The sequence below is a fragment of the Eurytemora carolleeae genome, unplaced genomic scaffold (genome assembly GCF_000591075.1).
Source record: "Eurytemora carolleeae unplaced genomic scaffold, Eaff_2.0 scaffold90, whole genome shotgun sequence".
NCBI lineage: Eukaryota > Metazoa > Arthropoda > Copepoda > Calanoida > Temoridae > Eurytemora > Eurytemora carolleeae.
Window position 1 is genome coordinate 273,301 of NW_019396120.1, and position 25,673 is coordinate 298,973.

A 25,673-nucleotide genomic window follows, 5' to 3' on the forward strand; every position below is an offset into this window, starting at 1 on the left:
TTGATCTAAAAATGTAAAACTTGAAAATTTTATCTTGAACAATACCAGAGAACAAACTGAAGAAGAAAATTGTTTTATGTAGAGAACAGTAATGAATGATACATAAAGAGATCGAATCAATGACTAAGCTGAATCCAGAAGAGACGGAAATTAGATAATACCATTCAAGGTACTAATGCAAGGAAAGTTAATTGCGGTCGTGGATACTCTGCGTACATATTGAAACCAGTTCTCTCTGAACGGAATTTGTAAACAAGAATAGATGCATCAGTATTCGTTTAGTATCCGAGGAGGTTTAAAGCATTTAATTTTGATAATTTTGATAATTCATATAATAGTTTCCTGACCAGAATATTTCATAGATTATTTTTTGTGAAAATGGATGCCATGTCAGGCTGTGTCATCCGTCTTGTGTTTACTTTTCCGCCCAAAGACAGTACACTGCAGTACAAAAAAATGCGTACACCCCCAAAAATAACTTTTCTTGCATTAGTACCTTGATACCATCAAGTTCACGCGTGATCCAATTTTGTACTCAGTGATCCCTCCAACCCGGAGGAGAAATAAGCCGAACCTGACCTATGTAAGATCTATCCCGGAGAGGGTGGATCCAGTATCCGCCCCTGTATCTCTGGGAGAGGGTGGAAGAAAGCTCCGCCCTGCCCTGATGTTCAACTAGGAATGGTGGTGAGTATTTATAATTTCTCAAGGAAATATTTTTTACAAGAAAGCGTTAAAAATTATAAAAAAACTCTGTCGAAAGTCTAAAAAAAATTACAAACACTGTAATAAAATGACGGGGGGGAGGGATTTTTTTAATAGAACATTTTCCCTCTGGTTTATATCTGAATACTTATTTCTCGTGACCACAGCTTGGTTTTGTTGCATGTTTGTGCATGATGATAACACTGACAACAAGAATTATTATCCATCATCACGTATTGTATACTTGGACCCATAAAACTGTGGAATATTTAAATACAGGGTTACCCACAAAAGATGAGATTGTAAAGACGACATAAAACTCTTCCAATATGACTATTTCAAGTTTAACTTAAGTCTTCTGCCTTCAATGTGGTCTTTATATGACTTGTTTAATGATTTGGCAAAGAAAGAAATACGTTTACAGTTGCTGGGAATCAGCAAACAGACAGTATAAATTACTTAGAGTCGTCTCTGAAGTCTCATTCTTTGTGGGTAACCCTGTGGTCCAATGTTTATGAAACACAGCTATTTTTTTATTTTAAAAGTTGATTACAAGCTACTAGTAAAACTATTAGTTTTATATAACATAAAATGCATATGCATTCAAATAGATTATTAAATACAATAGATGGCAACAGAGAAATGGACCAATTAAACACGATTTCACAAGTTTCTAATATAATAAGGAAAACCAAATTTTCTCACATTAGTTGACATGTTTTCCAAGATTAAATAAAAAGTGTAAAAACAGAAAATAAGGAAAACATAAAATTGGACTTATTTTACTGTAAGATAAGCACTTTATTCTAAAATTATTTCTATTATTGACAATTTTGTCGGACACAAAAACTGTACTTAGCTGTGTACAAACTCTACGTTGCCATCTATTGTACTAGAATCTATTTCTATTTATTAAATGTCATCTCACCTTCCTTTATATTTGTTTTCCACTTTATTTACTAGACAAATTTTCAGAACTTAAAATGAAATGTTTGTACAAAGACTTAATTTCTAGGACAGGTGCACTTGACTCCAGCATGATCATGATTGTGAACCATCTTTTATCAAATTTTGTCAATGAAGAGAAAAAAGAAAAAAAAATTCATTTTTAATAGAATTACTAACTATTTTCTCGTTTTCGACTTAAAGAAAGTGCAGTCATTCTTAATATATCCTTTCTAAAAAACATGTTTATATGTTACTTCTTATGAATATTACAATACATATACCATTTAGGGTTACACAAAACCTGAATACCTATGAAGAATAACAAGAAATATAATAAGAATTATATCAGACTATTAGGAATTTTGAAGACTATAAGATGAAAACGGGATAAGTTCCTTACTGGCAAACAAGGACAGAGGGACTTAGATCAGAAATACTATTATGGCTTAAGGACAGACGAAATATATAGTCAAGTACTGTCAGGGACTACTTAATACTTAAGAATACTTAAGACTGCAGAGACCTAGGATTAAGGTACTATACAGTGGACAAATATGACTAGTGGATGAATTACAAAAAAACTGCTGTAGACTGTAATACTTATAACTAAGCCAGGGACTAACAGACACTAAGAAATACAGGAAAAGACACAAGAAGAACCACATTTTTTGGCGCTTCGCGTACATGCTTAATTTAGTAATGCCGTTCATTTTAAAGCTGTTGGAAGTATATCTTTTAAACACAAGAAAAAAGCTATGGTTTATGCGTACAATTACTGTACTTCATGTTCAATGTACTATTTAAAATAAAAACTTAATTCTAAAAGTCGTCTTCCTATTCCACAGTTTTTTGGTTCTCACGGTATGATATTTAACAAAAAAATTATTCAGCAATTATTTTTAAAATATCTTGCAGTTCCACAACCACATTATTTGGTTCTTATATTGTTGTCTCATGCTTATTGACGAAAAAGTTTTTATTACCTCATGAAATGTTAATTTCCACTTTTTTATTTTCTATTTTCAATTCAATATTTTATTATATTTAATCATTTATAATTCACCAATCAATTTGAAACCTTTATTATAAATACAGCAAAATTCATGAAAATTAGATAAAAAGTTAAAAATGTCAAAGCCAAAATTTAAATTCATGGCCGGATTTACGAATATTTAAAGCGAAATTTCAAGTGACCCTTCATGCAAACATGAGAATTCTCGAGTCACATCTGAAAAAATTGCCCTGAACAGCGTTGTTCAATCAAATATGAATTAGAAATCAATGTTAACAAAGAAATTGAGTCTTTGCCGTAAACTCAAACTTTCTATTTCATGTATCTATGCAACCCGAAGATGTAAACCTTTGATATTTCAAACTTAGATTATTTGATCTAACAGAATTCATAGTTTGATAAATCCAAGTTCTGCGACATTGGATTGCGAAGATATAGGGATTGGAAAATCAGAGTTTGTGACAAAGAATCAATTCCTTAAAGATTTATTATCATCTCTAGATTCTCTTAAAAATTGATCTAGCGCATTTCTAGTGCAGATAAAACATCTAGGAATTATCAGAATTAAGTTAGAAAAACAACAATTTCTTCCACATTATTGATCAGATTAAGGTTTCAAGGGCACCGTTGTGAATATGGCATTGTCATCTTTGTATGGAGGGTCATTTGAAATAACGTCGCTCAAAAAGAATAAAATCTTAGAAATGTTCAGAATACTTTGGCTTTGTCTTATTTAAATAAAATGACGACATTTCTGAAATCTTCTGTGTATTTGATGTTATAATAAAGAAAATAGATTTGAAGTCAACAAACATATTTATTGAAATGGTTCTCTACACTACTCTGCTGTGCTTCTTGTTTTAGTAGAGGTCCTTTCTATTCAACTGTTATATGAGGCTAATTGTACGATAATTCCACCACTTTTTGAAAATATCATAATCTAAAGGTGTTCAAAAACAAATGCTGCGTAAATAAAAGACGAGTTTTAAATGTTTATTTTATACTCCCACACAGTAGATCTAACTGATTCCTTCCTTGACGTATCCTCGATTAATGTTTAATCAAGGATTGGATCCTTTATATCCCTCATAGTCTTCTGCATAAATATTTAATTAACTTTTTACATTACATCTTTCCTTATATCTGAAAAGGGGGGATCTGTAATCACCCCAACAGGGATGGGGGGGGGGGATTTTCACTCTTTTTATAAATCTTACCCTAATAACAATCCTGTACAGTTTAAAAGTTTTAGTTAATTACAAAACTTTTATTGTATATTAACACGTAATAAAGAATGTTAAGGAGTAGTAAGATACAGAAGGACTCATGAAATTGTGAGTTAAAAAGACGAGTGATAGATTCAAGTTATTATTTAATAGTCCAAACGATATGAAATAGAGAAATGTTGTCCGTCACGCCCATTTAGAGACACAACTAAGTGGGGGGGGGAGGGGGTGGAGGTAGGGAAATCAATTTTATCCTGGGATTTACAAATCCTAGATTTATGTCTAAACTTGAAAAAAACGTTTTAAAATGCATTTTAAATGATATAGTTATAAACCTGCATCATTATAATTATCCTGGGATTTACAAATCCTAGATTTATGTCTAAACTTGAAAAAAACGTTTTAAAATGCATTTTAAATGAAATCGGAATAGACGGCGGCAGCAGAAGAAAATTATTTATTTTAGAAAAGTACAATATAAATCCGTGATCCAGCCTATAGAGACCCCAGAGCCCGAAATTTAAAAGAGTATCGTTAAACGAAACTCCCGAGTTTCCTTTTTGGGGTCTTAACACATTTGTGTAGATTTTGATTTAAGCGATTAAAAAAATGATTAAAAAATAAGTAGAAACTAAATAAAATAATATTTCGCAACAAAAATATTGATATCTACAAACTGCCTTACCCCATTCGCGGGTTTCAAAACTGGTTTTAATAACGATAGGCCCTGTCTTAAGCTTTGGGCTCACCCCCAATCCGCTTTAGCAGCCTTCTTCTGGGTTTAAAACTTTTGTATTTCGAATCCGTATAATTTGAGTTCCTACGGATTAAGCCAGGTTCTTTATCATGTCTCAAAAATTCAAATAATCAGAAGCAACAAAAAAATCTGCCTGTACGGGATGATCACAAAAAAAAGTAATGAAACTGTATTTCATTGATAAAGCAATTAATTGCTCCGAATTTCCGAGTTATGGCATTGTTAAAAAGTTATTCAAAAGTTATTCAAAAGTTCGGACCCCTGGTGATCATAAAAATGTCTTATGGACATCATTTATTTCAATTATACTATTTGATTGCAGATTGTATATAGTGTACTTTCATTATACATTCTACATATTATATTTTTACATCAATATAAAAGAACAAACTTTCTAGAGATAAAAAGTATAAGAGGAAAATATAGAGTAGAACTTTTTTTCTAGAAGAGAGTTATGCAATATCATTTTGAACCACTATCATAAATTCACAACTCTAAAAATAGCAAAATGTTTTGATTTATCAAAATGATTCGAATCTTTTGTCTTGAGTTTTGGCCGGAAACTCTGATTTTTTAATCCCTTTATTTTTCCAACCCAATGTCGTAGACCTTAGGTATTTAAAACTATGAATTCTGATCAAATAATCAAAGTTTGAAATATAAAACGTTTACACCATTAAAGTAATTTTGAGATTGAGTATTAATCTGAAAAAATATTTGCTCCTTATAATACAGAGTGACCTACAAAGGACGATACTTCAGAGACGACTGTACGGAATTTATTCAGACCTTCCTTCCATGGTTTGCGGCAAGTTTATACGTAATTGTTTCTTAGCCAAACCAAAACTCAACCTTCAAATATAAGTAGCAAACGAATTTCAGGCCGTCAATAAAGTTTCATCCATTGTGGGAAGATATAGAAAATAATAATGTGTATTGTAAAGTTATATAAAAAGGTTTAAATTAAAATAATGTAAACTGACTGGTGTTTAGAGCTTATATCGTCTCCAGTTAGAACTAATTGTAGTTTTCAATCAGAACAAAGAATTTTTTATAGTTTATTAATAACAATGTTCGTAAATGGATTGAATTTTTTCAATGAAACAAAAATAAGGGATTTTTTCCGGATTTTTTTAAAATAAACTTGTGCCATTTAAAGGGACTGTAAAGGAAAAATGAAATGGGGTATAGGCTAAAACCAAAGAACTTCAGGGGTTGGTCAAGACCTAAAAGAGTTCTATCTGATGTTCCTGTCTCGAGAAATTGATATAAAACTGTTTCAAAATTATACTAAAAACTTGTATATATAAGACGAGATAGAACCCATAGGACTCGATTAACTCCTGAAGTTACAACTACAGTTGACATTTATAGCTTGTTGAAATTGGGCCCGAACTGTGTTACCTGAATAAGTCCTAACTTGCTTCAAAATTCTTGTTCTGCACGAAAAAAAAATATTCAACTTCAAAATTTTAGAATTTTAAAATTTTATAAATATTCAGCTCATCAGTTTCAGTTTCTATGCTCCTTACAAACAAACTGGAAAAAGAAATTGTGTAATTCAGAAATGGAACCGGGTAAAAATCTAGCTTTTGTCATTTTAAAATTAGTTTTCCCTCGGAACTTGTGAACACTGATTTAACGCGGTTTTTATTTTATTCAATTTTTACTTTTATTTCATAATACTATGACAATGAGAAGGATTTAATGTACAGGGTGACCCAATAAACATGAGAATTCAGATCGTCTTTGATTTTGAATGAGAGGGGGTATAGACTTACGGCGAAAAATAATCTATCTGTTGCGTCTATAAGGAGAAAATTGTTAAAAACGACTCATACTAAAGAACGTAGCGTCCATACAAATTCTGAAAATATACAACTCGTATATATATTCGTCGATTATTTTTCGACGCATTCGTATATAGTTAATATTTCATAAAATTTGTTATTTGTTTTATATACAATGCACTTAAAACGACTTTTTTCTGCTAGGTGTCTCTGCCCAATGTAATCATTCAAAGCTTCGAGTGCAGAGCCATCTGGCGGTCAACTATTTTAGCATTTTAAGTGCATTGTATACAAAACGAATCAAAAATATTATGAAATATTAATATATTAATATAATTGAAAAATAATCGATTACTATAGGTTGTAATATCTGAATGATTTGTTTGAAAATAAATTGATTTTTTTACGGCACGAGTCGTACATTGCAACTTTCTGAATTTGTATGAACGTTACGTTCTTCAGCATGAGTCGTTTTTAACAATTTTCTCCTTATAGACGCAACAGATAGAAGAAAGATTAGTAGCGATAAAAAGCGCTTATTTTTCGCTGTAAGCCTATACCCCCTTTCATTTTTACAAACACTTACTTTAAGCGTTGTAGGAGTCGTAAGTTTATTCCCATGTTTTTTTTAGAATAATTTGCCAAAATAAAAAGACAAAGGATAAATCTCAAAATTGAAAACCAAACTTCTATTCAACAAAAAATGTGGTTTATTTTCAGCATATTTTAAATTTTATCAAAAATATTATGCATTATGAATTATGCAAAACATTTTTCTATTTAAGTATTCATAACAAGGGTTAATATCTCTATCTTTTTTTAGTTTAAAAAGAAAATTTAAAGAGCCAAAATTTGACTTTTTGGCTTTCATGAATAAATGCAGGACGACCCAAAAAAACAAGGATTAGGATTTTTCAGCCCTTTTTAATCGTTAAAAAGGCTCGAAAATGTGCTTAGCCATTTAGTTTTTAATTTTAGAAGGGGTCCTTCAGTTTTTGTCGTCCTATCCTTCCATTTGGTGTTAAATTCTGTCAAATATTTGAAAATATTTAGAAAATCTCTCCGTTAACTTTAGCTAACCAATATTACAAAAATAAAATCATTTACATATATCTGAACCCCCCCTTATGTTTATCTGAAATCCAAGGTGTATACGTATCACGCAGTCATAAACTCAGAATAGCAACCTAAAAAAGAGACGCCTTCTAAAATTGAAATTTTTTTATAGATTATTGGGCCTTTAAAACGTAAATCCCTGTTTTTTGGTCCCCCTATATTTCTAACTTTTCAGGACAAAATTTAATTTTTAAAAATCGAAATCTTATGAATTTTTGTTCAATGACACGTCTTGCCAAAATAATAGTGTTATAGATAATTTTATGAAATTTTTGTGTGCTTGTCTCAATACTTATTCAGATCAAAAAGTTTTTCTAGAAATATCCTATTTTTTGGGTGGAAAATCCACTTTTTTAGCAAAGCTATATAAATACATGTAATTTAATATTATAGCACGATGGTTTTTTTTATAGAGCTGCTATTATAAAATTTGCCACGAACTAAGCATCTACACATGTATATAAACTTGTAATCTCTGTTTGTCTGTTTGTTTGTATGTCCGATCATAACTCATTTGCCTCAACTTTTGATTAGGGAACTCGGGAATAACAAGTAAATGTTCATAGCATGGTTTAAAGATTCTGAGTAGATTCTTTGAGTAGTCCTTTAAATAGTCCAATGAGCATGGGAAACACTTTATTTAGTCGTATTCACAGACTATACACAGACTGCTTATCTCCTTTCACAAGGTGGGCTACGTAGGCCTAATTCTACCCAGCACGACATGCTACGTTTTTACGATAGGTTTTTAGAGTGCCATCTCACGGCCACTTGATGAACATAATACCCATTCAGGGGTTAAGTTTTACAACTTTTAACGAAATTCTTCAATTTTAAACATAACATTTATGAATTCAGTCTTTTTTTGGAGATTTTTTGTTTCGTATCCAAAGGATTCTTAAATATCCCTGAATTGTTTGCTGATTGGTCGTGTAGTGGTATAGTACTTGTATACAATAGAACATGCTGTGGAAAATATCGCATATTTTAACTGATAATCGATCTCTATAACTCTTTTATCTCTGGTCGTATTCATATTTCAGAGTTTTCTGGTTATCACTGGTATATTTCAGTTGCAGTGTGACTGGGCAGTCGTTCAAATAATTCAACTAACTAACGACGGAACTGGGTTTGGGTTCGGGATATCAGGTATACTATCTATATATTTATTTTGCTTAGATGTCTGTTAGGGTGTTTTTGTCCAATAAACGTCAAAACGGCTGAACCGACTGGGTCCAAATTTTGTGTGGGATCTAATGCGGCCACAGGGAAATTACAAAAATTAGCCTTCAACAAAATTTGATTTCCATTAAATTTAAAAAATCCACGAAATTTTTAAATGGAGGGTCATTGACATTACGACTACAGTCCACACACTTATAAATATATCTTTTGCAACATTTGTATTTGAAAATGCTTTTAAAATGAATGTAATACATTGTCCTCAATAATCTTAGGGAGATTTTTGAAGATTTACTTTTTTAACTTAAACTTGATTCTCTTGGAAACTAAATAAATTTTTTCTTGTGTCTTTTATTTGTATGATATGATTAAAACGTTAAAGATGAATCCTTTATTTGAATGAAACTCGTTCACAATAACACTGAGGCAGAAGCCCAGAGAAGTTTTGCGCAGTCGGTGTAGAACAGGCTCTCTCTGTCTAGTTATTCTACGCCGACTGCGCGTAACTCCTCTGGGCTTCTGCCTCAAAGTTATTTTGAACGAGCTTTCATCCAAATCTTGAAAAGACGACATCTTGTGTCATATTTGTTATCTTAATTAATCCATGAATAACTCTTTATAGTTTTAATTGCACAGAATAAATAAAACCAATTACCCCAAACAATAATGTATTGCTTTATGTTCACAATATTACACCAAAACAGACCCGGATATTTAAAAGAGTTATCTCTGCAGGATATAACCATTACGGGATACCGAATAGGAATTAGATTAACCCCTGGATTAGATGGAGATCAATACTTTAATTCACAGCTCTTTCTCAAACAACGAAGCTCTATATAAAACGTTATTTATGAAATTAATTATTTGAATTTTTTCGCCTGATTTTTAACTAGTTGTTTATCCAAAATTTTAATTTTCGGATTATTTTACTTTTTGTGCCGCAACCTGCCTGGGTGCGAGCGCCAGGAGGATTTAAAGGTCGATTTTGCGCTCTTATCTAGCAATTATACGCAGTACAAATGTCTAAAAGGTCTCAAATGATTTCTAAAATATTTCTCTACAAAACTACACTCTCATCTCGAATACCATATCTAGTCAGACACTCTCTTTCATCCGAAAATACGACTTTTAAGGAAAACGACAGAAAACAAGAAAATGTCAATTCTGATTATTATATAATTCTCCATTATAGGAAGCAGAAATAGTGGAGCAGTGGTGAGAAATATATTCCCCGGTGGTGCAGCAGACAGGGTCAGTACTTTTTTAGTTAAAGGGACTGTTTAGGTTATTCAATTGACTCTTTATTTTTAAAAAAGAATTACATGGCTGATTCATAACGATGTTTAAAATCTAAATCTGAGTAACCATGAGAAAGATATTGTCGTTTCTCTAGCTTGAAAAGCTGTCCTCATCTTACGTCTTAGGGAGGTTTAATGGGTAGCGATGGTTAACTCTTTGAATGTAGGGTCACTTAAAATTTCGTCAAGAGTCCCTTTAATAAGAGACTTACTCACATTACTTCAGACAAATACAAAGATTAAAAGAATTTACCTAATATTTATTATTACGTATTATTATTATTTCTTTTTAACCAACAAAATACAAGCGTCATACTCTAGAAAACCCACGGACAGTATTTCTTAATTTTTAAATAAAAACGGAAAATACAGGATTACCCGCGAAACATGACAATAAGAAGATGACTTGAAGGTCGTCTTTGATCTTTGAAATAATTTGCGGCAATGTATTCTTAATTCTAATTTTAGAAGTATTATTCTAGAGAGAACAGTAAAAAAACCTAGTCCTGGCGTTTCGTTCCTAAAATTTGGTCTCTCTTTTGTGTGCTTTCAATATTAGCGGAGATATAAAGAATTTTGTTCATATTTTAACAATTTTGGTTTTATACAATACTAGCTGAAGTGCCTGGCGTTTCCCGTGGAAACATACGTAAAAAACTTGGTAAAAAATGCAAAAAAAGAATTTTGAGCAAAAATTAGCTTGTCAAAAAAAAGTAATATCAGGCAGTTCAGCAGTTATGTAAAGAGTAGAACCAAGTCCAAAACAGGGATTGGTCCTCTCAGGAATGACAATGGTGACTTAGTAACAAATGAAAATTTTGAATTCCTGCTTTTCAAGGGTTTTCACTCAGGATAATGGTGATGATGGTCCACCTGTTAAACCTGTACTCTGTAATCAGCTAAACTCACTTATATGTACAAAGGAGGATATCATAGAAAAAATTATAAAATTGAAACCTACTTCAGTTCCAGGAAATGATGAAGTAACTGTTAAACAAATTCAAGTAATGAGCCACCTGATATGTAAACCATTGGAAATTATCTTCAACAAATCGATTGAATCTGGAATAGTTCCTTTAAGCTGGCGGGAGGCTAATGTCACCCCAATATTTAAAAAAGGTGATAAATCAATTGCATCCAATTACAGACCTATATTACATGAATAGTTCAAAGGTGACAAATGTTAGCCAGGAAAAAGACATCGGTGTTATAACCCACGAATCACTCAAGTCGTCAACCCAGTGTTTATCTGCTGCAAAAAATGCTAATTTTGTTCTTGGACAAATATCCAGGGCATTCCACTTCAGAGATAAAATCACATTTCTCAACTTGTGCCAGTCTTATGTCCGACCTCACTTAGAATTTTCTGTGTCAGCTTGGTGTCCCTGGACACTTGAGGACATCCGAGTCCTAGAAAATGTACAAAAGCGAGCCATAAATATGATCTCAAACCTGCAAAGTGTTTAATATGAGGACAAAATAAAGGAAGTTGGTATCCAAACCTTGGAAGCTAGGAGGTTAAGGTTTGACATGATACATACATACAAAACTCTGAACCATAAGATAGCTGTTAATCCAGATATATGGTTTACCAGGGTCCAAGACATCAGCCTAAGAACCACTCGTCAATCTGACAACTATATGAATCTACAAATAAAACAGTGCAAAGGTGACATTCGAAGGAAATTTTTCAGCAACCGAGTTGTCCAACCATGGAATAATTTACCTACAACAATTCAGAATGCCAAGAATGTAGACAGTTTCAAAAGAATGTGAAAATGTGAATGATATGAACAATAATGGCCAGAACTATAGTGAACTAAAATCATTTACAGTTAAATCAAGAAATTCTCATTATACTCCAATAGGAGTCCTGAGAATCAACACCACATAAACATAAACATAAACATAAACAAACATACCCCCTGGATACCCTTGGGTTCGCTCAAAAAATGTCAGCCCATTCGGTCCAGCCGTTTGGCCGGCTATAGGGAACATATATACGAAATACGAATGTCTTGATTTATTATATAGGTATCAAATTCTGAACCAAACTCCTGATATCTCTCCGGGAATATTGACAGAACAAAAAAAGGCAGACCACATTTTGTAAATGCCAGAGTTACAAGATTACAAGATCATTGTTTCAAGAATCATATATTTAAGAGTACATTCACGACAGTCCAGTTTTGTGGGACACCCTGTATCATCTTTTAGACAGTAGGTTCATAGGACACCCTTGTGAACTGTTTACGGAACTATTTAGACGACGACTCCCTTAAATTTACGATAACAGTCCCTTTAATAATTCCTGGTCTAAGCCCTGATACTTTATCAGAGCTGATCTTTATAGAAAGCCAGGGTTGAATAGAATGCATTAGAAAGGTTAAGATGCTAAGAAAAATTAATATGAAATTTAAAGGGAGAATAAGGGAATAAAGACAATAAAGAAAATAACCAATCTTAAAGGGAGTGTTAAACTGAAAGTTCGAGATCGATCCCTTCCAGTTTTTCTTTTATCTGTTATGTATTAGGAGAAAATAGTTAAAAACGTCTTATAACTCAAGAGCGTATAGGCCCTATACAAATACATAGTTATGCATTTTTCAATTCAACTTGATGCTTTCGTTATAGATGAAATTTCATCATATTTTTTTTATACGATGTACTTTAAAAGACGATTTTTTGGCCGCTATGTGGCTCTTCCACCTGGCCCTCTAATTTTTCGTGAACCCTCCATTTAAGATAAACAATATAAATGAAGGATTACTTGAAATTACGTTTACGTTTAATGACAATAAACACATTTAAGATAAATGATTAGGAGGATCTGCAAAGTTAGGTTCAAGTAGAGAGGGAGTTTGGTGGATTAATTATTCAAGAGAACCCCCATATAATCAGAAATGAGATTAAAAATTATCATAAAAAAGGATTTGAATTAACATAAATGGGAATTTAATTTAACATAAATGGGAATTTAAATGAACATAAATGGGAATTTAAATTAACATAAATGAAAATTTGAATGAATGTAAATGGGAATTGATGAACAAATATATGAATTTGGATGAACAAATATGGAAATTTGGATGAACAAATATATGAATTTGGATGAACAAATATGGGAATTTGGATGAACAAATATGGGAATTTGGATGAACAAATATGGAAATTTGGATGAACAAATAAATTTGGATGAACAAATATGGGAATTGGGATGAACAAATATGGAAATTTGAATGAAATTATATGTGAATTTGAATGAAAATATATGTGAATTTGAACGAACAATAATGGGAATTTGAATGTACATAAATGGGACTTAAGATGAAAATGGGAGGGAAGGGGGGGGGGCTTCGATTGTAACAAGAATCATTTATGTAATGTATATTTTATTGGCAAAAATAAAAACAAAGATAAAAATGAATTTAAACTCAAACTTAGTCCTAAAAATTTTACATTTTTAGGGATTAAAGGGGTTAAAGGGGTTAAAGGGATTAAAGGGATTAAAGGGATTAAAGGGATTAAAGGGATTAAAGGGATTAAAGGGATCAAAGGGATAAAAGGGATAAAAGGGATAAAAGGGATCAAAGGGATTAAAGGGATAAAAAAGGATTAAAGGGATTAAAGGGATTAAAGGGATTAAAGGGATCAAAGGGATCAAAGGGATAAAAGGGATAAAAGGGATTAAAGGGATTAAAGGGATTAAAGGGATTAAAAAGGGATCAATGGGATAAAAGGGATAAAAGGGATTAACGGGATTAAAGGGATTAAAGGGATTAAAGGGATTAAAGGGATCAAAGGGATTAAAGGGATTATCGACGTAATTTCAAGGACTCTTTAATTAAAATTGGAACTTTAAAATACCCATCTAAAATTAGTCAAATTTCTCGTACATTCTTTAAGATCCATTGGTACAAATTATCAAAGCATCAAAATTTCTATGAGACAAAGGAACTATGTTAAATTTATTCTCTATATCTTTGCAATCCGATGTCGTAGACGTATAATATTTCAAATTATAAAATAGTCCAAGTTTGAATTATCAAAAGTTTACACTATCAGGTTGCTAAGATATAGGGATTAGAAAACCTAAGCATGTGGTAAGAACTCAGTTCTTTTCTGAAATTTTCTTATTTTTCTTTTGTTCATTCTGTAAAGATTAATTGGTGCAAATTAATATCAAAGAATCAAAAATTTAATTTATTGAGACAAAGGAACTGAGTTCTTGCCACATACTCTGATTTTTATTCTCTATAGCTTTTCATTCTGTCGTAGACTATTGATATTTCAAATTATGACTTATGTTAGATCAAATAGTCTAAATTTGAATTATTTAATTGGGGAAATTACCAAATCATCAAAAATTTTCTAAAAATAGTTTTTGTTCGAGTTTGTTGAGATTTAAAGGGTGCCGTCGCGAATCGTTTTATTCAACTGTTAAATTGGAAGTAACCATAAAAGAAGAAATTAACATAAGAGATCGTTGCTGATTTATTGAAAAGATGAAGGATCACTTTAATTATGTTAACAGTCCCTTTAATATTTGTGTAGGAGGGACATTTACAAAATGGTGATCATCTGCTCCAGGTGGGAGAAGTACGGCTCTGGGGTATGGGAGCAGAGCAGGTACAATCCAATCAATTCATACAGAGGAACCCATAAAACTGTGGAAAAGGAAGACAAGGCACCTAATGTGTATTTAATGTTGATAAAAATCAAATAGTTTACCAGTAAAACTTGAAACTCAACTTGGTTTTGTCTACACTGTACAATTGTTGGGTTTCACGTTAATTTGACTTTTTAAAATCATAGTTTGATTCTAACAGTCATCTTCCTATTCCACATTTTTACAAGTCCCAGTGTAAAAATAAAAAATCTGATGAAAAGAATATTTTCCAAGATGGTTTTTATTGTTTTCAGGTTGCATCAATTCTCCGGCAGGCGGGTCAAGATAGTATCAGGGTTGTGGTCGCTAGACCTGTTGATCCCAACACTCAGAACCTCATGGTTAGTAAATATTTACTTTTAAACATTCTTTAAAGGGACGGACCGTCTCGACCGAGCGGAAAGTGCATTATTATTAAAAAATAATTCATTATTGCCAAAAAGACGTTCATACGGTGTATAATTACTAAGTAAGAGCTCAAAATCAATCTTTAAAATTTTTAGGATGCATTTCAAGACTAGTTTATTTCAATATTGTTGCATTTCAAGACTAGTTTATTTTAGTATTGATGCATTTCAAGACTAGTTTATTTCAATATTGATGCATTTCAAGACTAGCTTATTTCAATATTGATGACGAAAATTGTAACAAAAATTTCACAGTAAACTTCTTAGTTCTTTAGGAACAGGTTGATACAATTAAAATTAACTTAAATTTTCGAAATAAGTTTGATTTTCATAAAAATTTTCCGTAGATTTTGTGGAATTTTTATTGAAAAGACGATATTTGAAGACTTTGAACAAATCTGCAATCAAAGTTATGAAGAAAAAGAAATTCAAAATAATGATTTTTTGATTTTTTCACAACAAAATTGAGTTTTTGCCGCAAACATAAATTTTCTAATTGCCATATCTATGCAACCAAATGTTGTAAACCTTTGAAATTTTAAACTTAGACTATTTGATCAAACAAAATGTATAGTTTGAAATATCAAAGGTTGCAGAGATATAGGAAATAGAAAATTAGAGTTTGTGACAAAAACTCGATTCCTTTTTTAGTAAGAAATATGTTCCCAAACAACAAATTTTATAATACTGCACTCTGAGCTCAAAGATCATGTCTAGCCGGTCACTCCCTTTATAGAGTGAATATATTACATCATGATCTGAGTTCCTTTCCATTTTTCATCTGACAATCTTTTCTAAAAAGTTTTTTTATTCGATATTTTCTAGTGATTTTTTTACATTATTATTTATTCAAATTTTTATTGTATCGTTCAAAAAAAATGTTGAACTAACACCTACTATATTTACTCTATTGCAGTGCCCGGCATTGCCCATGGAATTCAAAAAAACTTTGGGGAAAAAATATAATTTTGAAAAAAATCTGAATTTTTACCCCGTGACCCCTAGAGTACCCATGGCTTTCCTAAAAAAATTTCTGCCAGTTTGTTCCAGCCGTTTGGCAAGCTTTAGCCTTATAATATGGATATAGAAGGGTATATGAAGGAGCAATTATATCTGTATGGTAGGATGAATACAAGGGTTCTGTTTTGGACAGGTTATTTGGCCAAACTATACTTCTCTGTATAGGGGCTAAAACTAATATTATAACTCCCCCCCCCCCTATCATATATATAGGGTAAGGTCATGGAGTTTTGCAACTTTCAGAATATTGAGATGACATAAAAATAGTTTATAAAATATGAAAAATATATATAAAATATGAAAAATATATATAAAATGTAATCAGCTGTTCAGCGTACAAACAGTCAGTTTATCAGCTGTTCAGCGTACAAACAGTCAGTTTATCAGCTGATCAGCGTAAAAACAGTCAGTTTATCAACTGTTCAGCGTACACACAGTCAGTTTATTAGCTGTTCAGCGTAGACACAGTCAGTTTATCAGCTGTTCAGCGTACAAAATGTCAGTTTATCAGCTGTTCAGCGTACAAACAGTTAGTTTATCAGCTGCTCAGCCAATTATCAGTGAAAAGTCCCAATTGTGTCAAATAATTAGTGTGCTTTTAGCTTATATACAGGGTGTCCCATTAAACATGGGAATTAAATGACGACTTCTATATCGTCTTTGTTCCAAGCAGGATTACTTCTTAAATATAATTTTGAAGTATCACAGTTAAAACATTTAGTCTCGTGATTTCCAAAATGTGGTCTACCATAAGGAAATTTTTCCAGATTCCAGATAATTAAAAATTAACAAAACTGTTAAAATGTTTAATATCTCCGTCAATTTTTAAGATACAAAGAAGGTAGACCACATTTTGAAAAGCTCAATAGACGTTCAATCTTTTCTTAATGCACATTATGCCATTTATCAATTATCGGAAATCAAAGACGATATTTAAGTCGTCTCTCAATTCTCATGTTTTTGGGACACCCTGTACGTTCAACATTACTTAGTTTCACGAACGGGGTTAGGCAGTTTTGTGGATATCAATATTTTGTTATGAAATATTATTTTATTTAGTTTCTTCATATTCTCAAGTTTTGTCGAATCTTTTAAATCAAAATCTACAAAATGTTAAGACCCCAAAAAAGGAAACTCGGGAGTTTTGTTCAACGATACTCTTTTAAATTTCGGACTCAGGACTGAAAGTAACCAAATATGTTATTAACTAAAGAATGTTTTAAAGAATATTTTTAGTTCAATTTTTTATCAAATTTGACGATGGAAAATTGGTGGAAAATATTCATAACATTTAATTTTACTAATGATTATAAAACAAAACTTTTGTTTTTTATTAATATTTGCCTGGTGTGTTCAGGCGAACTGTGCTTTGGTCCCGACAAAATCCTTATCTGATCCATTAGAACTAAATCGAGCTCTAGCCGCCAGCCTCGCCCCACAGGTCAACCTAGTTTTAAAGGGACTGTCAGCTTATTTCCAAGTGACCCTCCGTGCAAAAATGGCTAATCTTAACAACCTTTATCTGATCTAAAAGGTGGAAGATTTGTCTTTTTTTTAAGGTTTAAAAGTGTTAAATTCTGATAATTCAGTTTTCAAAATTATAAACAGTCATATCTAAATAATTAATACTTGATCAGACAAAGTTTTTAAGGGTTCTGTTGTAAGTCAGGAATTTCCATTTTTGCAGAAAGGGTCACTTGAAATTACACGTACAGTCCGTTTAATGTGAAAATATTTTACTAACATACAGGGTGTTTCTTAATCTTGTCAATTCAAATATTATATTAATACAAGGTGTCCCAATAAACATGAGCAGGGGCGGATACAGGATTTAAGTGAGGGGGGGGGGTGCTAGATTAATTAAGGTACAAAATAATCCCGAGTTAGGAACAAAAAGACGCGCTGCAGGGGAAAATTTTGTTTGATTTAAAAGAGTCAAAGTTAATGAATAAAGACTAGAAAACTAGGTTTTTAACTTATCCCACATTTTAGTTTATCAAGGGACTGTATGTTGACCTAACTCTTGGGAAAATTAAAGGGACTGTATGTTGACCTAACTTTTGGGAAATTAAAGGGACTGTATGTAAACCTAACTCTTGGGAAATTAAAGGGACTGTATGTAAACCTAACTCTTGGGAAATTACAGGGACTGTATGTAGACCTAACTAAAAATTACAAAGACAGTCCCTTTAGTAAAATATTTATATGTAGGTTGTGAATATGATTGCCGGGGTTCCATCTCTTCAACCGCATCAGGTCCCGGTAACAATAACAGTCACGAACGGGTCCGAACCTACTCCTGCTCCGTCCTGTGCTAAAGTAGAGGCTGAGATGGTGAAAACCCAAGATCCTCTGCAACCCAACCCTGCTCCAAAGGTTTTAACGAACATTACAAACTCATTGCCAAAGCCACAAGATTTCACGAGGAGCGTATCTTTTCAAAATGATCCTGATCTCACAAGACTTGTTAAATCCTGCTCTCCCTCGGGACTCTCTGGTTCTACACCTGCTCTAGGTAAAAAACTGAAAATTTCTATTCAACTTTTAGGTTAAATTTTACGACCTAGAGTTTTTCATAATCATCTCAATCTCACTTAAGTGCTTATTTTATAATATCATAAACCTAGATATTTTCTCATTATCACGATTACTCTTCCTAAACTAAACCCATGTATTTACTGTTGTCCTAGATCCTTTACTTTCATCCTAGATCCTTTACTCTCATCCTAGATCCTTTATTCTCCTTTCTTCTCATCTTAGATTCTTTCGTCCTAGAGTTTTTCTTACAATATTTTGTTAATTTTTTATCTTGAACCTTGATAAAGCGAGATTCTATGATCAATATTCATGTTCACTATCTAATATCTGTTTATGATGATGCAGGTTTGGAACCTCTAGGAATTCCGAAAAGTGCCTCAAACCCAATATCCCTGAATCCAACCTTGCAAAAAGATATGTATCCGTCTTCAAACAGATCTGAGGAGAAACCCAATCCAACATCCTCTTCCGGTAAGATTTATTTTAATTAAACTTTGCAGATTTAACCTGGGTTGAGTTGAGATATTATGAATGTTGTTTAGCTCTAACTACTGGTTCAAGCTCGAAAGTGCAATGAAAGTGTATTTATTCTTCTTTTTTTAACTACTTTAATTGGAAAATGTTTGTTTTGACCCATAAGATTGATAAACTAAATAAACGAGTAACAGCTGTTTAACAACCCGTTCCTAGTTCAACCATTTCTCACTACTCATAAATTTTCATCTTTGTCTTAATTTTAGTTAGGATAAGAATTCTTTTTTACAAATAGAAAACTGTATTTAATGAACTGATGATTACAGGACTAGTTGATGAAGCTCAACCCTCTTCTACTTTCATCGAACCCGGAGCAGAGAAGGAAAAACCCTTGACTGATCCTCATACTAACCTGGAGACTGATACCATCTCTGCAGTCAAGGTTTGATTATTAAATTATTTAAGAACTGATTTCTGTAAATATTGTCAAACTTTGCTCGCACTCCTTGAAGTGAGAAGATTAGAGTAAGATTATGGAACTACAAGTTAGATGAGTGGATTGGGCAAGAAGGAGGAGGGGAGGGGGCTCCCCCTGTCTCCCCCCTTCTCCTTCCGGACTAATGGTTTCATTATGTTTCATAATATAAAGAAATAGATGCTACAGTAAGCTGTATATTTAATCTTGTTTAGAATTTGTTAACTTGTTAAATCTCCAGACATGCGACCATAATTAAATAAAACATTTTCTACAGAATAAGAAAAAACAGAATAACTTTTTAATCTAGTTGAGTTTGCATGTTATCAACAACATGGAGAGAGTACAGAGGGACGTTGGACTTCAAACTATTCTATCTCCGGTCTATGAAGAGTCTAGAAGTGAGTCGAACCCAGGATCTGAACGGTTGAGTTCTAACTCCGGGACAACAACATTTACTCCGGGTCCTCTCGTAGAACACCAGGTTAACTAAACTATCCATAAGTATTTTTAGATTTAGATTCCTCTTATGTTCAGGTTCTGGTTCTAGCTTTGTTTAGGTTCTTGTTTTGGTTCTATTTATAGTCCTTCACTGGTTCTTGTTCTACTATAGTCCTGTTCTGGTTCAGGTTCTAATTTTGATTAAGTTCCGATTCTGTTTCTAGTTCTATTCCTTCAATGGTTCTAGTTCTACTATAGTCCTGTTCTGGTTCAGGTTCTAGTTTTGATTAAGTTCCGATTCTTTTTCTAGTTCTAGTCCTTCACTGGTTCTAGTTCTACTATAGTCCTGTTCTGGTTCAGATTATAGTTTTGTTTGAGTTCCGATTCTGGTTCTAGTTCTAGTTCTGTAAACAGGTTCTGGTTCTAGGTTTAGTCCTGTTCTGGTTCAGGTTCTTGTTTTGTTTAAGTTCCGATTCTGGTTCTGTTTAAGTTCCGATTCTGGTTCTAGTTCTAGTCCTGTAAACAGGTTCTGGTTCTAGTTTTAGTCCTGTTCTGGTTATGCTTTAGTTCTATAGTTCTAGTTTTAATATAAGTTTCGGTTCTGGTTCTAGTCCTGTTTTGGTTAAGGTTTGGAGTCTATAGATCTAGTTATAGTTCTAATTTTCATTTCAGTCCTATTTCTGGTTTTTATTCTATTTCAAGATCTGGTTTTGGGTCTGATGTTGGTTCAGATTTCTAGTTGTTTTAGATCAACATTTAACTATTACTGGTTCTAGTTTAAGTTCTGGTGTTAGCTCTGGTCTTGTTGGTCTTATTGATTAAGATTTCTAAGTTTTATCGGAAAATTTAATAAGACAACTGTTGCACTGTCTTTTTTACGCATTTAGATTTTCATCTTTAGGAAAGAGCGGGAGGAGGAGAAGTAGGAGGAGCAGAAGAAGGAGTAAGAGGAGAAGCCCATAAACCTGACCAAAGTTTAGAGACAGAGGAGAGAGAAATAGTTGAGATTAGACTGGAGAAGGATGAGAGAGGTTTAGGTCTAACTGTTGCCGGATATATCTGTGAGAAAGGTAAGGTTTAGACTAGCCCTGAAGTCAGCCCTTTTATTCTTAATTCTGATAACTCCTCCATTGTTTTTATATTTATGCCTAATTGAAAATCAGCAGTTTTCAAAAACATGGATATATATTTTTTACTTAAGCAGACAAAGCTTTTAAGGTACCCTGAGGAATCTGACATGTCACACTCCCCCCGCTAGTTGCTCTACAGCCTTTTTAACTATGAGCTTTTTTTAACCTTAAAAACTGTAAAATAAAACACATACTAAGAGATATTGTTATACTTGGCTATTAACCAGATATATCTCATAGTTGCTGGCTGTTTGACAATGCCAAGATCCATGACACTGTCAACTAGACAGAATGCGAAGTTAAAATCTATGTTACGTCGCCAGTAGCATAATAAAAATAATGTTTTTTATGACACAAAATTAATTGGTTTTATATGTACTGAACATTAAAAATAAACTGTTTATTTTCTTAAATAAATTGTGTGGAGTATATGCCCTGAATTTAAGCGCTATGGATATAAAGTACACATGCAGTACACATGTTATTTAAGTGCGTACTGCATATTTTATCCAGCTGTGCCTGTGTCATATCAGGGTTAAATATCCCAAAAAATAGAAACTAAGGTATAAACCTAATTTTCTTCATGTTTCATTACACATATAAAGTAATCTGCATTTTATGGCATAAAACAATAATATCTTAAAAACATAAAAATATTTACCCTTTTGATTCACAGCTTTCCTATGTTTACAAACAAGCTGAAAAGTAAGCAGAGCTTTACTAAAATGTCGTCTGTATTATATTGGTATATAGGCTTACCACTGTAATATAAATTCAAAATACTTCTTTCCTTCTCTGTAGCTCTTCACTAAAGGGAGTTGTGATTAAAAAACAATTAAGATTTTAATACTTTGCAATTTACTTCAGTTCACGGTGGACTAGGGTCAATTTTAATTCGAACCAGACCGACCCCTTGTACCGGCCTCAGCGGCGAGGGGATAGTACTGCCCCGTCCCTATCCTATGTCTGACCAACCCCTTGTACCGGCCTTAGTGGCGAGGGGATAGTACTGCCCCGTCCCTATCCTATGTCGGACTAAACCCTAGTACCGGCCTTATTGGCGAGGGGATAGTACCGCCCCGTCCCTAACCAATGTCGGCCCGGATTCAACTTTGATGGCGCAGCCAGACTTTTTACAGTAGCAGGCCAATCATAGGCTTATTCTACCTACTCCAGCAGCATAGTTTGCTTTTGTTCGACGTGACGATAAATGTTTGTATTTCAGCATCCTTGTGCGGGATCTTTGTAAAGGGAGTTGTTCCAGGCAGTGTAGCAGATACGCAGGGACACATTAAACCTAATGATCAACCCCCCTCCTCAGTTTAATTTGATCTGCTACTTCTTGGGAATAAATCTTGTATTCAGCGGAGCAAACACTGCGTTAATTATGCCTATTGTTTTCTTAATTATTTCTTACATCTATATATTCTATATATTCTATCAACTTTACTGTAGTATTTATCAATAGAACCTGTCAGCTGTGTCTAGTTCACCAAACAACTTTGCTTGATATTTTCCAAACCAATTCTTTAGATATTTATTGCTCAACCTCGGGCAGCCGTAGTACATTTGAATTTCCGAGCCGGGTCAACCTTTCCGGTCCCAGTTTGAACTGTATCGCCCGGACAATGGGTAAATAAAGTAGACACTCAATAGGACTAGCCGGTGCAACAAGGTTGACGCGGGCAGACTTTAGGTTGAATTTCCTTTTACTGAAGGGTCAAAGGTGCCTGTGCAACTTTCTGGGAATTAAAGGAATTGTTCACATATTAGGATTATTGAACAGTATAAATGGCAAAACTTAAACTACGGTGATTTTTACAAGCAATCACTTTTTTAAAGACTTTTTAGATTTTTGTTTTTATTATTTATTAAAATCAAATATTGTGAGGGCTTTTTTTTAACGAGGATTGTTTTCTATACTTATTATGAAATGCTTTTCTTTCTCTGTTTAATTGGGAAATACCTCAAACTCGCATTTTATAATCTATATATCTTTGCAACTTGATGGTGTAAACCTTTGATATTTTAAACTTTAATATTTAACTAGATCTAGCAGAATTCATAGTTTGAAATATCAAAAGTTTATGACATCATGCAAAAATAAGGATTAGATAATTACATATTAAGACATGTGTTCAGTTCCTTAAAGGGAGTGACCGCTAACGTATGGTAGTTTAACTGAGAATATAGTATTGTGGAATAAAGTTTTAGGATTCATTTGAGACATATAAAACGTTTTAATGGTGTATAATTACTAAGGTTAAACGCATAATCGATGTTAAAAATCATCCATGTGGGTGGTTACGTTTTGAGAATCGATATTTTAAAATTATTCATTAACGGCGACGAAAAATGTATAAAACTTCTACAGTAAACTAATTAGATATTTAGGAACATATTTCTAAATCGAAATTTGTTAATAAATCAATGTTAGAATCATTTAATTATTTTTCATCATTTTATTGAATTTCTTATTCTTTACGAATTTGTTCGCAGATTTCAATAAATTCTTTAAATGTCGTCTTTTCGATCAAAATTCCAGGAAATCTACAGAAAATGTTTGTGAACAATGAGACATTACAGAAACTAATAACTGTATAAGATTACTTATTTCCGATTATAAGAGTTGATTTTTATTTTCTCAACTTGTTCCTAAACACTTTATCAGTTTACTATAGAATTTTGTTACATTATTTGTCGTCGTTATTTAATAATTTTAAAAAATTAATTTTCAAAACGTAACCACCCAAACGGATGATTTTAAACGTCGACTTTGCGCTAAAACTCAGTAATTTCTCCACAATACTACATTCTCAGTTCATCTACCATACATTGCCGGTCACTCCCTTTGAGGGTTAACTCATTACATTGTTTAGCTGTTTTTGTTTAGTCACAGGAAGTACCGGGTTACCCACAAAGGATAAGCCTTAAAAGACGACTGTACGGAATATTGTCAAATTTCCGGTCGTCTTCACATTCTTAATCAATCAAAATCTTTTCCTTAATGATTGGTACCACCTGTTGTTACCCAACTATCGGAAATATTCCCTTTAAAGGGTTCCAGGACCTATAAATCTTCCTATTCTAGGTTAACGGAGAACCACTGTCAGGATATTCAAACCAGGTCAGCATATTTTTGAGTCATATTTTAATCGCTCATTATTCAAAATCCGTCGAAAATAGTGAAAGAGTGTTCTTGGGAAAATAGATATTGCAATCAATTTTTAAGTTTAGTTAGAAATAATTAATCCACCCTTTTGTGCCTTCTTTGTTTTTTCTTTTTATCAAAAGAATATTCTGAAGTGTTAAAAAGGTTAGGTCATATTTTCAGAGAATTAACACTCTGTGGCAATACCAATTAAAAATGTCCAACTCATAATTCATATTTATTTATTTTATTTTTATTTTATTTTTCTAAGATACATAACCTTTCATGTATTCTCTTGTTTGTGCAGGATGTCTATGCAATTATTGTAAAGTGAAACATTTCTTTGCTTTTAGCGGTTTTTTCGACCTTTTTTTTATTTATTGCAATAATCTCAAGTATTTGTATAATTAATCCACCCTTTTGCGCCACCCTTCATAGATTAAACACAAAATTTGAGATTTTCAATTTAGATTTAATGATATTTATGTACATTATACTCCCGCTTAGATAAACCCCTCTATTTCCACGGTCAATGTACAATATATTCATGAAATGTCAGGATTGGTGTTAATTCGGAAATTGTTCGTAGATTTTAAAAATAGTCTCAATCTTAAAAATCCTCTTAACCCTGAACCCTGAACATTGAAAAATGTCTTAATTAAAGTTAGATCTTGCTCTAGGAAGCTGTAGAACTTCTGAAAAGAACTGGACAGACAGTTTTCCTCAAGATTTACAGATATCCAGGAGGACTCAAGTTCGAGCAGTTACAGGTAAGGGTCAGGTACGGGTACGGGTACGGGTACGGGTACGGGTACGGGTACGGGTACGGGTACGGGTACGGGTACGGGTACGGGTACAGGTACAGGTACAGGTACAGGTACAGGTACAGGTACAGGTACAGGTACAGGTACAGGTACAGGTACAGGTACAGGTACAGGTACAGGTGCAGGTACAGGTACAGGTATATATATGTATAATGGTCCAGGATGGAACTGAGAGCATAGAAGGGAGCGGGAGTGATATCTACACGTCCTCTAGTGAGATGGAGCTCCCAATATCTACATCAAGCTCTAGTGAGAGAGAGATCGGAACACCCCTCCTCTCAACCCTATCCTCTAGAGGTCCTATGACACCTACATCCATGTCCTCCAGCAAAGGACAGTCTACGCCTAAGCTTGTACAAAGAAGTAATCTTCGACACTGCTCATCTGGTAGCTCTCAGGTAATGAACATAATGTTGGGTTTTAAATTAATTTTTGTTTTTATTGATTTTATGATAAACTACTGAATACGAGTTATAAACTCTTCTTGAATTCTTGTATAGTTTTTTT

At 32.9% G+C, this 25,673-nt stretch overlaps 1 protein-coding gene across 1 annotated transcript in view; it reads left to right on the forward strand.

Moving 5' to 3' along the window:
* LOC111695526 (uncharacterized) overlaps nt 1–25,673 on the forward strand; it is a 72,281-nt gene continuing 46,608 nt past the window's right edge. The window contains exons 1-16 of the mRNA XM_023464894.1: nt 1–169; nt 512–687; nt 8,628–8,703; nt 9,932–9,990; nt 14,592–14,666; nt 14,961–15,047; nt 17,491–17,574; nt 18,345–18,648; nt 19,017–19,142; nt 19,472–19,587; nt 19,931–20,104; nt 20,963–21,131; nt 22,417–22,511; nt 24,283–24,318; nt 25,023–25,112; nt 25,328–25,564. Coding sequence (XP_023320662.1) covers nt 682–687; nt 8,628–8,703; nt 9,932–9,990; nt 14,592–14,666; nt 14,961–15,047; nt 17,491–17,574; nt 18,345–18,648; nt 19,017–19,142; nt 19,472–19,587; nt 19,931–20,104; nt 20,963–21,131; nt 22,417–22,511; nt 24,283–24,318; nt 25,023–25,112; nt 25,328–25,564 — 1,734 coding nt within the window. The 5' untranslated portion in view covers nt 1–169; nt 512–681. The remainder of the gene's footprint in view (nt 170–511; nt 688–8,627; nt 8,704–9,931; nt 9,991–14,591; nt 14,667–14,960; nt 15,048–17,490; nt 17,575–18,344; nt 18,649–19,016; nt 19,143–19,471; nt 19,588–19,930; nt 20,105–20,962; nt 21,132–22,416; nt 22,512–24,282; nt 24,319–25,022; nt 25,113–25,327; nt 25,565–25,673) is intronic.